This window comes from Chelonoidis abingdonii, chromosome 2, assembly GCF_003597395.2.
Source record: "Chelonoidis abingdonii isolate Lonesome George chromosome 2, CheloAbing_2.0, whole genome shotgun sequence".
Lineage (NCBI taxonomy): Eukaryota > Metazoa > Chordata > Testudines > Testudinidae > Chelonoidis > Chelonoidis abingdonii.
Window position 1 is genome coordinate 58,105,356 of NC_133770.1, and position 13,215 is coordinate 58,118,570.

General features: G+C 42.8%; 1 protein-coding gene across 3 annotated transcripts in view; it reads right to left on the reverse strand.

Moving 5' to 3' along the window:
* DGKB (diacylglycerol kinase beta) overlaps window positions 1–13,215 on the reverse strand; it is a 495,108-nt gene that overhangs the window by 280,246 nt on the left and 201,647 nt on the right. For 2 of the 3 annotated variants that reach the window (XM_032784097.2, XM_032784096.2), the window contains 3 exons: window positions 11,252–11,337; window positions 8,975–9,064; window positions 1,669–1,829 (listed from right to left, as the gene is read on the reverse strand). In XM_032784097.2, coding sequence (XP_032639988.1) covers window positions 1,669–1,829; window positions 8,975–9,064; window positions 11,252–11,337 — 337 coding nt within the window. The remainder of the gene's footprint in view (window positions 1–1,668; window positions 1,830–8,974; window positions 9,065–11,251; window positions 11,338–13,215) is intronic. The other variant, XM_032784098.2, reaches the window with a different exon arrangement.

Consider the following 13,215-nt stretch of genomic DNA (forward strand, 5'->3'; position numbering starts at 1 on the left):
GCTGTAGCAGTGTTTTCACTATCCCCAGCCCCAGCCCTGGAGGAGGCCATTTCCAGGAGCTCTTCAACCCCTAGCCCCAAGCCTGGGGCAGAGAAACTCCAGAAGTGGCCCCTTCTATTCCTTCCCAGGCCTGATGTTGAAGGATTAAAGGAGGAGAGAGGAGCCGCTGACCCACTTTTCACAAGAAGAAAGGGAGGAGAAGGGTGCAGAGCCACCCTGAGCCACTGGGATCTTTTCTGCCATCTCCTGTGAAAATGGTATGCACTCAGTGTTCAGGCATGAAAAGAGAGAAAGCCAAGACAGTGCAGCATTCAGGCTTGTTTTCTTCCTCCAAATGTGCTATTCTCTCTCATCAAGCATTTCCTGAAAGTAGAGTTCTAAGTCCCTATACATAATCACACTATATCACACTTAATTGGGAAGCTGTTTATCTTAACATCCCTTTTGTCACATTTATATGAGATAGCAAAATTAAACATGAATAGCATAACCTGCTTACATACTTAACATTCTCTTCTATCCCTGTGATGGGGTGGATAAAGACCACACCAGGTTGAAAGGGGCCAAGGAGCTGCTTTGGGCTGGAGTAGCCCTGCTCCGCAGTAGTGGGGAGCCATAGGAAGGGAGCCAGCTGTTGGGCTTCTGGGAAGAGGCCTGGTAGCTAGCAGAGCCTCTGCCCTCACAGAAATGGAATACAGATCCCCTGTGCTAAAAAAGGGGAAGAGACTGCATCCTATAGCTTGTGTTGGAGCCCCAGCAAATTTGAGAGCAGATTGTGGACCATCCAGGGCTCCTCTGAAGAAAGAAAGGCCAAATATCCTGGATCACTTATCAGGGAAGCTGCTGCATTGTCCAAATAATGGGTAACTTTGCCACCTGGACTGACATTCATCTAAACGACAGTGAAGGTGTGGAAAAAGTCAGACTTAGCAGTGCCTGTACTAAGAATGAACCTTTCAGAACAACCCATACCCATACCTACTGGTGATCCAAGAAACCTAGAGACCAAATCCTACTTTCAATAAAGTCAATGGCAATCTTCCCCCCACCCTCCTCTTTGACTCTCATGGAGCAGAAACAGGCCACAATATGGAAGAGATGGTGCAAAGTACTTTCCAGAATGGAAGATTCTGTGAATTCACATGTCTGGGATTCAGCCAAAAAGATTCTTTTTATAAGAGAACTACTGTGATGATCTGATAGCAGAACTGGAGGGTAAAGGAGACGGGAAGGGGAAGAAGCAGCATACTTAAAGAAGTACTAATGAACACGCCCCCCACACACACTGTTCTTCAGCATGATTTTGAATGTGTGAATATTAACAGACAAGGTGACTAAGAGGTGTTAATAATGCTTAGTCTTCTTTTATATTTTATAGAGTCTTTATAGTGACACTTAATTTAGTACTGCAGCTGCTCATAAACCATTAAGAACAACATGATTTTCTCTTCTATATGTATGTGGGTGGAAGATTCTGAAAAATAATTCTAGTTTGAATGTGTAAGTAAATTTATGTAAATTGTTGTCAGTCACCTATGTATTCATTTTACTAGCAAAATTACATCATAAATTATCTCTACTCAGTCATTCTTCATTCTGAGACATGCATGCACACATTTACTCAGAACAGAAAAAAATATCACTTAAGGCTAAGCATGACTTTCTTACCACGCCAATAGAAAAGTAATTATTGATGATGCTATAAGGCACTGGATCTCCTTTCTCATCTTTATCATTGGGTATGACTTCAAATTTCCATCTGTCCAGCAAGATCTCTGTGCTGTTCTCAATGTCTTTCAAGATCTTCATCAGATTCTCACCTTCATATCCTAGCAAAGGGTGAACACGATGATTTTTACTAAATGTGACAAACTTTGCTGATGTTACCCCACTCCTAACTCCAGTAATTAGGAAAATTTTATCTGCACATATAAAACCTGAAGCACAGAATTATATTTTGCTCCATTAGCAATCTTCCAGTAACTATAATTATGGGAAATGTAAATACAGTGCTAACTTCCGCACTCAGCCATATCAATATAAACTTAAAATAACTCCATTAATTTCAATAGACTTTGGATTTACACTCAGTATAACTGTGAGCAGATTTGACCTACTAACTTGAATTTTCCAGCAGTTACCTGATTGTATTCAGACAACACCAAGCTAAACTTTGTAGCATGTTTATGCTATACAGTGAATGTTAACATGTAAAATACTTTCATCTCAAAATATACGTACAGAGGTTGATAGAGCAGAGGAAGTGTCCTAAGAAAGTTTGACAATATGCTGAGGAGTTAAAAGGTGTCACTAAAACTTCTGTTCATGCGTCTCTCTCTTTTGTCAAAGTTTCCAAAGAGATTTGTGGTAATACAGCCAAATGCCCAGAAGCCATTCCGAACTGAGAAGGATAGTGATCAGCACTATATTTTCCACATTTTGATAACTTCTGGATGAACTTTCCAGACTGAAGAGTCTCTTCGCTGTTGGTATGCTCAGCTTTTGATAGCAGCAATATAAGTCCCTGTGTATTTTCTAAATAGAAATGTGTGTTTCCTAAACAGAAATTATAGCAGTGATTTTTCACGAACATAGGGTTACTTAGCATAACCCTAATAAATTGTGGTGTTAGTATAATAAATGAAGAATGGTGTATTCATTTTTATTTTATGCATCCTCCCTTCCTCTTCTCAATGTGCACATATCTTAGGCCTGATCCTGAGGTGGGATATAGAAGTCTACTCCTATGAGCAGACTTGGTCTCATCTTTTCTCCCATCCTACATATGGTTCAGAAAAATCACTGTTACGATGCTGTTTACCAGAAAGCCATGAGGCAAAGAATAGTGAAAGGCTGAGAATTTTTGAGCACTGACTCTTCCCACTATCTGATCAGTAAATTTCAAACTGGTATCTCTCTGTCCAGATGGGATAACTCAGAACAAAGGGGAAAGAGAGAAGGTTGCTGGACAGGAGAAGAGGAGGGAACCTGACTAATTGAATTACAAGTGAGTAATTTTCTATTGTTATTTGTCCCCATCTTCTTCCATCTTGCAGAAGATTCCAGACAATCATCAGACACAGCACACAGATGGATCAGAGGAGGTTGGTTTGGGGAGCTTTATAAGCTAAGTTTGCCTCTGCTGTTAATGTCCTCCTAGTAGAAGGCACCCACACTCTGTCTATCTTAAATACCTATTACCAAAGAGTCCTGTGGCACCTTATAGACTAACAGACATATTGGAGCATAAGCTTTTGTGGGTGAATACCCACTTCGTCAGATGCATGCAAAAGCTTATGCTCCAATATGTCTGTCAGTCTATAAGGTGCCACAGGACTCTCTATCATTTTTTACAGATCCAGACTAACATGGCTACCCCTCTGATAATTAAGATAGACAGTATATGATGAACGTGGAAGCAATCATCATGTAATGGCATCGCAGATTTCCACTGAAATTATGTTGGTCTTTTCATCACAGGAAGAAGAAATATACCCTGAGTACAGTGGGCTTTCACTGGCAGAGGTGGACTCTTCCCCAACAACAAAACAGATTAATAATTGACTTTAGTCAACAACTGACAGCTGCACAGAAGCCAGAGACCTGTGCCTTGGTTCATGGGAATGGACAAACAGACTCTTCATCCTTCTCATGGGCTGTATATGGTGCAGGTAACCTTTTTACACCCAGGAAAAAGTCTCTTCTCAAAGGAATTGGAGGGATTTAAACAGGGTGGCAGGGCCACAGACTCATTCATGTGGAATTCCAAAATCAATTTAGGGCTAGTGAGAACTGGGCAGTGATAATTAGGGAGTACAATAATTATCCAATAAGTTGAACAGGGGTATAACAATTAATAGAGCCACTTTCACAGTCAACAAATGCAAGAAAACTTTTCATGCATATCCTAATTCTGGACCACAGCTGGCAAGTCTCATTGAGCGCTAACATTTCTGAAAACTAGTTCCCATAAGAAGAGGGCTTTTAAAAAAATGGAGGCATCAGTATGGCATGAGAAATCCCACTTGACTCTGGAAGGCCAATATAGCTGAAACCTGAACACAGAGAGGGGAATTTCAGGCACTGATGACCTCAGCTAAAAGAAACAGGGAGACTTTTTGAATAAAAAAACTTGAAGGTGTGGTATGCCTACATGCACAACAATTAAAAAAGGCCACCAAGACCCATGATTAAAGTTCTTGATCAAGGCTTGCAGGTACTAAACTCAATACGCTTTCTTTCTCTATGAACTTTTTTCATTCACCCTTCAAGTCATAAAGTAGAGGAAGATGGAGTTGAGGTAGGGGACTAGGCCATGAAAGAGGAAATCAGGGGAGATTGAAAGGGTCCACACGTGCACCATCACTAGATCCAGGGACTTGGAGGGCAGAATCTCCAAGGCCAGGTGGAAACAACCTGGATACTGACTGCCATGTCCACTCTAAACTCTGATCTTGCAAAACTTCTAGGGAATTTAAGGGAGTTTAGGAAAGAGATAAACAAACTCTTTTCACCTGTCCCACAGACGGGATCCAAGTAAGAGGTTCTAAGGCCTAAGGCCAGAATACTTGTCATGGGATCTGGAGACAGATCAAAACGCTGAAAAAGATCCTTGCAGATGGCAGAAAAAGAGAGGATGCCTCTTAATTTAACCCCCTTTCCCCAAGGATAAGAGAACAGAAGTCTGAGCTGGAGTATCAACTCTCATTCCCTCTCACACTGGAGAAAAAAATAGATGTGAGAACTAAGGCATGGGGCTGCACTCAATGTTTTTGGGGAAAAGAGTGTCTGGAGCTTGTAAAGTGAAACCAAAATCTGATTCTCCATACAGACAAAGTCATGAGCCACACAGGGCTCTGTCGCAAGCAGCACTGCAACATACCTCCCATGAGAAAATCAGCAAGTTACTCCACACATCCATACCTCATGCTCACCATTGACTCATTCATGTGGTCACAATGATCACAAGAACACAATAATCTATCTCAGGGTGATGTGTGGGAACTGACTCATTAATATTTGAAAAAAGTTCTCTATGATGCAAAGAGAGAAGGTGTTATATAATGAAAATATTATAGAACAAGTATTTGACCTACTAAGACCTTTGCCATAGTTCTCACAGAAAGGGTGCATCACAGATAAAAGCAGTTCTCACAATCTTTCTCTCCCCTCTCCCTGCCCCCATGCTCAGTGCTGATCTGGAAAAAATGATGGTTAGGTCTGAGGTCTACAAGTAAAAGATCTAGGAGGAGAGGTAAGTCCAACCTTTGAGCCCTGCAGAAAATCAGCAAGAGCAGCAAATCTAAGGGACAATACAGAGATCTCAAAAAATCTAGAGAGGGATTTTTGGCTATCTAATAAGAATGGTCATAAAAGCTGAGGGAAACACTGTATTAGACATCTCCAACTCCAGCATGTTAACTTTAAGGATAGAAAATATAGGACATCAACAGGGATGCTTTAAGAACAAAATGTTTGATATGTGGAATTCCATTCCTACAACACAGCAGCATGAGATATGCATACTGTCTCTAAGTTTGTAGCAAAACGTTTGGCTGAAGGGGGCTGGCTAAGGGTCTTGAGAAGTCTAATAAAACTCTTTTTGTTTAAAATTGCACCTACAAGACAATCTCTCAGGTATTCTTCCTTACTGATACCTTAATGATGTTCTGCTTACTTATATAGGACCATTTATTGAGGCTTCCATTCCTTCTCCAGAAGCTTAAGCATGCTTATTCGTGTAGCAGATCCATTTTGGGGAAGAAATTTTCATCAATATTTTTAAATAATGTAATAGTTATTTTTACCTCTTTCTATTAGCAAAGGCAAATGATTTAAAAATATCTTCCATCAAGAGAGACTATCTAAGCAAAAATTATGGAGAAGGTAAGCCTGACCTACCAGATTGTTTTGTCTAAAGATGAGGCAGCAGTCAGTTACCATGCATTGAAAAGGCACCAGAGAGGAAGCTAAAAAGTCCCTGAAATGACAGACATTGTAACTCAGAAGGGAACATTGTAGCAAGTAAGCTATTGAGATGTCTCCAAAGAGCCTTCTGAAGGGGAAAGATACCACAGCAAAGGAACACATACACACAATTGAAAGGTAACCTGTCAGCATGAAGTAGAAGAACTAAAATGAACTTCACCCAGTGACTGACAAGAGAACAGAAGTTCCAAATGAACCAACAGACAATACAACCTGCCTGAGCTGAAACAGAAAAACAGGAGGGAAAACAGCCTCTAAGGAGAGAAGGAGGAGGAAGATGAGCCCCACCAATGTCAGAGACCAACAGAAATTCCTATTAAACAAAGAAAGAAAGAAAGGATGGAGGAACCTTAGGCATTGCAATGTTCAGTGTCTGGAGCATCACAGAAGCAACACTGTCATCCACAAAAACTGAGCCAGGCACGTAAGCTCCCTATAGAATGAATGGGGAGAGAAGGGCACCTTAGAATGTGAACTGCCAGCACACTAGGTAGGGAGCTGCCCAAATTAGCAAATTTGAGATGCTGATGTGAGGAGTGTGTCCTAAGCCCCGCCCCCCTCTCTCAGAGATAGGCACCTAAATCTTGGCTTTAGGGAGGTGCCTATCTCTGCTAGCAATCCACAAACTACAGGAAGATAAGTGTTCCTCTGTCTAACTCACATTCAGGGCCTGGCCTCTGCACATGCATACTATTTCAGGCCCTGCATGCAAGTTAGGCAGAGGAGCACCTGTCTTCCCTTGGTTTGTGGATCACTCTGGGACTTAGGCAGGAGACAGGCATCCAGACTCCTAGAATGAGGTAGCAGTGTGCAGGCCTAGAGGCAGGAACATAGGTGCCAGGGAACTTTTATTGCAAAAATGTAGGCATTGAGTGAGTTTAGGCACCTACACAGTTAGGTGGCAGCAAAGCAGGAGTTTTATGGATGCCAGTTGTGCCTTAAAAAATGGGCTTAGGTGTCTACCTTTTAGGGTTAGGTGCCTAAGTCCTCTATGGATCTGGGACCTAGAGTTCTAGATTCCTGCTCTTACTGGTGAGAGGGCAAGAATGTAGAGACTTGAGTCTGTGGTTCCAGCACTTGCAATTAGTAAGATGAAAGGGAAAGTGAATTAGAGCTGCAGCCCCTGTGGAGGTGGAAGCAACTAACCTTGCTAAACCTAAACTATCTTGCTCTGTAAGACAATAGCTGAGCTGCTTCAGCCCACTGGAAGCTATAGGAACTCAGCACAGCTGAAAATCAAGATACTCATTTATTACCTACTCTTTTAGAAAAGGGAAATAGGATCCCAAAGAAAGACCAGATGTGAGAGCTTTACTCATAGTGCCCAATATATAAAGGAATGCAGGTAGGAGATAGCAATGCGCATGCTGTGCCGAAGGGGTGCTTGCTAAGGAGAGCTATTTTTGACAGAAAATTGACAGATGAAATCTAGGTTTAGGGGTCATGAGATCTGAGGGAGTCATTGTCCAACAATTCACTGGCTACTTACATATCTGTTAGAGGGCATGAATGACAAGCGTGCCTTGGATTTCATAAGCAGGGGTCCCATTTCCTGCTCCTGCGGAGTGGGCCATGATTCTTTGAGGTTTCCATCAGTGGAAAATATTAGGGGGGGAGGGGCTCATGCATACCCAGCAATGAGGAGGAAAACCCAGACAGAAATCAAGCACCTATGACCAATTTTGCAGAAGTGAGAAAGACAGCTGCAGAAGGCAAACTGCTAAGAGAGTGTCTAGAAGCACTCTCCACTGAGCAGGAAGAAAAGCCACTGCATTGCAGAAGAGTTTGCCAACACTGGAGTGGGGTTATAAAGATCTGCACCCGGAAACCAATAAAGGATAGAGAAGATGGGGAAGATAAAATAATCTCTGTAAATTACTTACCTTTTAGGCATGAGGAGTGAGGGAAACAGAAGGAAGGAGCAGCAGAAGCAGGAGGAGAACCAGAAACAGGACCACATTCAGACTGAAATGACTGAAGGAGAGTTGAAATGGAATCAGCATTGGATTCCAAACTAAATCCACTGGACACCAGCAGGTTGGGATTAATCCCCTGGGTCTAGATGGAATAAGGAATCAGAGCTAGAGCGATTAGTCCCCTGGTGAGAGAAAGCTTGCAAAGCTGGATCCCATGAAGGGGTCTCTTCAACATCCTTTTTGATGTTGTAAGCCTGTGCAGCTGGTATACAGCCACCAGACAGGGGCTTAGTCTTGGCTGAGTCCTTCCTATTCTTGTCCCTCTTCTTCAGGTTGTGCTTGCTCTTCTCTTTTCATCTCTCCATGAATGGAAAGTGGTTATTGAAAGAGCTGAGAGGTAGGTTCCATGCTTCCAGGAAAAGGGGCAAAGGATATTGAAGGTCTGACTTTACATATCCTCTTGCTTTCACTAGTCTTTGCCTCCTTGCTTCCTGGTAGATGGCACCAACATGCTGATTGTCTGGAATCTTCACCGGGATGAGAGAAGAGGCAATGAACAATGAAGAATAGTCATCTCAAAGCTACTAGTTTAGTGTGGCCTGACACTTGCATTTTTCTTTCATATTTCTGAATATATTAAAAACAATAAACTATTAGCCATTTGCAGTAAACCCCCTCCCTACATTTAAACTTACTGTTTTATAATGCACTCATCATGCGAATAACTGCAATAAAGATAGTAAAAAGCTAGGCAATTTTAAACCTTCATGATCATATTGTACTCTCCTTCAGTCTATAGAGCTCTGATTGACATTAATGGGAATTACAAGCAAAGTAATAGAATATGGACCTTACAATCTATAAGGAATTTTGATGTGCCATTTAGAGACAAAAATTTAGTTTTGTTCCATATTTACACTCACAATTCATTCCAAGAGGCAAAAGAAATAAAATTGACAATGGGTTTTCACACATTATAAGAGAGAAAACAATGCTGCAAGTAGATCTTCTCAGTAAACTTCTGTTTCTTTTGTAACAACGTAATGCAATATATTTTAACTTGTGTTTACCTCCTCCCCATCTCAGACACCTTGCTAAATCATTGCCAGTCCCAAGAGGCAAAATAGCAACTGGAGGATGTTTAAGTAAATTTGCCTTTTCTGTGAATAAAGAAAAAAATACATAATCAAAGGGACAAAAAACCAATAAGCCAAAATCAAGTTGTACATGTAATACTTCAAATTATGGATAAGGAAACTGGGTTAGATTTTGATTTAACAATTCAGTGAAACATGCTTTGCAAAGGAAACCCGACCCCCCACAGACAGGCATTTTATTGGCTGCAGTTCTGCCCCTCCAAAACTGCTACTATTCAGGTCTATAATTACATTATTATTATTATTACTACAGGCATTTTTCGAGCCCAGGAATGTGGTATCTGGCTTAAAAAGAGACAGTCAAGATCTCAGTAAGACTGAACATCATGCTCCCTGTTGCTTTCAGCTTTACCACTCAGCTAGGAAAGCAGAATTTAATCAGCTGAGAAGGCCTGTGCAAAGAAGTGAGTCTTGTAGATTTTTCTTACCATGGCCAAGTTTACGCCTTTTGAGGCCCTTTAAGTAGAGTAAATTTCACTCATAAAGAATATTTAAGATACACATATTTCAAATACACAACTACAGCAACCCAAAACAACAAATAATTTCAAATATGTGCACAAAACACATTCAGTAATAATGAACAGCACTCCTAGCCCTAAACTGATCTTTGCATGAATAAAGTAAACAATCAGCTATTTGATTACACAGGTTGAAGTGCACACTATGAGTAATTTTCACCAGGAGTTCACACATCCAGTAGATCTGAGGGGAACATGGTGTTATTTTACCAATTTATCTGTCATCTTTGCAGAAAGTTTGCGGAGGATTTGGTATTTACAAGTGGATTTTAAGACTCTAAGCTTTTTAGAAAAAAATAAAAATTCAGTTTAAAAGGCTCAAACTGCTTAGATAAAGATTTGGGATTTTCTCTTGCTTTGATCCAAACTATGATTCTCCCTTTTTATGTTAGGGATAGTGGACATGGGAGGGGACAAGAAAGGAAAAGACGTTCAAACTGAACAGCATATTTATTTCCCAGAGTAGATAGTTTCCAAAACTTTATATACATAGCTTGTGGCTTTCATAATCTCTTCCTGGCATCAGTGAGCTTGACTAAACCAAAAACTGCTTACTAAGTCTGCACTACTCAAAGCTGTGGAAGCCAATATTTTGTTAGCCAAAATACAATATTTTGTTGAGATAATTCCACTGTAATAGAAGGGAAACTGCATGGAAATCTGAGGTATTCCCCATGACTACTTAATGACAGGAGAAGAGTTTAGAAACTTCACACTTTCGGCAATATGTTTAAGATTCAGGTACAATGATTTATGATTATTAGGCTATTTTGTTTTTAAAAAACCTGTTTATCTCATTTAGAAAGGTGTCTTCTCTACCATCTTTGCCCTTGACTTCAAAAGGTTCTCTGGTGCATTTGCCTTACCCCACACCTCCCAACACCACACTCTAGCCTGCACTCCTAATCAAAACTCCGACTGACTCCCTTACTGCCTTCCCTCATCAACTCACACTCCCTTTTCATGACCTCCAATACCGCATGCCACCAGCTCTTCTCTCTGCAGCCTTCCTAAGGTTGAATAACCAATCACATGGTGCCAATAGTCTCTATTTTCTCCCATAAGCCTTGAGTGGTTCACAAAGTTCAAATTTCATGACCTCAGGGGTTCCTTTATTAGATGATTCCCAAAGTGCACAATATCTTACTAACCATAGGAATCTAAAATTTTAAATAAAGCATGTGGCCAATCTGAGGCATTACACAGAGACTGGAGGCCTGCTCTACCACAAAACAGACCCTGTCAAAGGTATCTGAGAAGTCTCAGAGAGAAAGCAAGAATATGGTAATAGAAAGGAGGGGATAACGAAAGGCAACTTGCAGGAACTGGCCTAAACTTTGAAAATGGCTCATGTTTGATTCATGTTGAAGAAAGGAGACAGAAGCAAAAATTAAACAAATTCTACCATCTCTAATCTGTAGATAGCCCAAGTAATACCATATGGGAACGAGTGACCCAGGTATTCTAGATGTTCCTAATTATTTTCAGTTACAATAACTTTTAAAAGGTAGTGGACTTCATACTTAAAATGCTGGTAGTTAGACTCTTTGAAGTGACTGAAATATTTGAAATTGTTGGCTCCACAAGCTGATAAATGAGAAATAGTCTTATAAAGAGACTCCCAAAACATAACAGCTCAAGAGCAAATATAAATAAACCTCCTCATTACCTATGCAATCCAAAATCCAACCCACTGTTCCATCTCCACCACATGCCAGTACCCGGAAGTCAGGAACATCTCGGAAAAAATTTAACCTGCAAAATAATAAGTAAATATACTTGTTTAATTTAAATAAAGCAGTTACACATTATGAGTCTTTCAGTTTTATGATGCCTAATCTTTGTGATTTGTCATATAAAAGAAATCCATGCTTCATCAAATAAAAACTGGGAAGCTGAACAGTTCCCAATAAAAATCACCTATATCCACAATGCTTTTTTTTTTTGAGACAGAAAACAAACAAGATCCAAAAAAAAAAAAAGGTTATCCAATAAATCTAATTAGATTATTAGAACACATTAATTCCTGAATTTAGAACATTGTAATATTTTACAAATTGAAGAAGTCTGAATATGAAAAATTTGAATCTATCAGTCTGTGGAAAGAAACGGGAATCCCTGGTCTAAAATTCTACATTTGTCCTATTTAAAAAGTGAATTTTACCAGAGGCACGTGGTCAAAAAATGCCTTTTCTATATCTACATCAGCAGTTGGCAAACTATGGCACGCGAGCCAATTTTTAATGGCAAGCTGGAGCCTCCCCGGACTCCAGCATGCCACTAAAAATCCTGCCCAGCCCGGCGCGCTCTCCTCTGCCTTCCACTTCCCCCGCGGGGGCAGGGAGCAGAAGCACAGCCATGCACACGGGGTGGGCAAATGGCCCCACTCTCCCGGTGCGGCAAGCTGCGGGGTCCGCGCTCCGGGGCCGGAACGCGGGGCCGAGCTCAGCAAGCTGCCGGCCCCTCCCCCACCTTATCCCCTCCCCTGGAGCCCTGCCGCCGCGCGCAGCGCTCTGGGGGTCGGGGCTGCGCGCTCCCGCGGGGAGGCAGACACGGTCCCCGCTCAACCGGAGCAGCGTGTCTAGGTCTGTGTGGAGCCTCATGGTAAGGGGCCCAGGGCGGGTTGGATGCGGGGGTGGGATCCCAGGGGGTGGTTGGGGTGGGGGGGTTGGATGGGGCATGGGTCCCGGGGTTTGTGAGGGGCAGGGGGTTAGGGTCAAGGGCAGTCAGGGGACCAGGAGCAAGGAGGGTCCTGAGGGGAAGTGTTGGTGGGGGGGGTCTCTGGAGGGGGGGGGGCAGGCGTGGTTGGGGACAAGGAGTTGGGGGGGTTGGATGAGTCGGGAGTTCTGGGGGTCCTGTCAGGAGACAGGGAGTGGTTGGATAGGCATGGGAGTCCCAGGGGTCTGGCTGGGGATGGGGGTGTGGATGAGGGTCGGGGCAGTCAGGGGACAGGTAGGAGGCAGAGTCCAGTCTGGGGACAAGCAACAGGGAGCCTTAGATAGGGGGTGGGGTCCTGGGGGGGCAGTTGGGGGCAGGGGTCCCAGGAGGGGGTAGTCAGGAGACAAGAAGCAGCAGGGTTGAGAGTTTTTAGGGGGGAAGTCACCCAGCACTCTCTCCTGAGCCCTGATCCCTGACCCCTCCCCACATACACACACCACACCCTCTGCCCTGAGCCCCGCACCCTCCCAGGCCCCTGCCCTGAGCCCTGTACCTCCCTCATACATACCCAGCCCTCTGCTTGACTCCTTCATCCCACCCGCAACCCTAGCCCTGACTCTGGCACCCCCACCCATACCCAGTGCCCTCTCTGCCCTGACACCTACACCCCCTCACATACCCAGGCCCCAGCCCTGACTCCAGCCCTCTGGATCCTGGCCGCCAGCCCTGCACAACCCACTGCTGGTCTGGGGTTCTGGCTGACGGACCCTTGCCAGCTGGGGTCCCGGCCGCAGGCCCCGCTCAGCCTGCTGCCGGCCTAGGTGAACAGAACCCCAGACCAGCAGCAGACTGGCAGCATAAGATCAACATTTTAATTTCATTTTAAATGAAGCTTCTTAAACATGTTGAAAACCCTGTTTATTTTACAATACAACACTAGTTTAATTATATAGACTTATAGAGAGAGACCTTCTA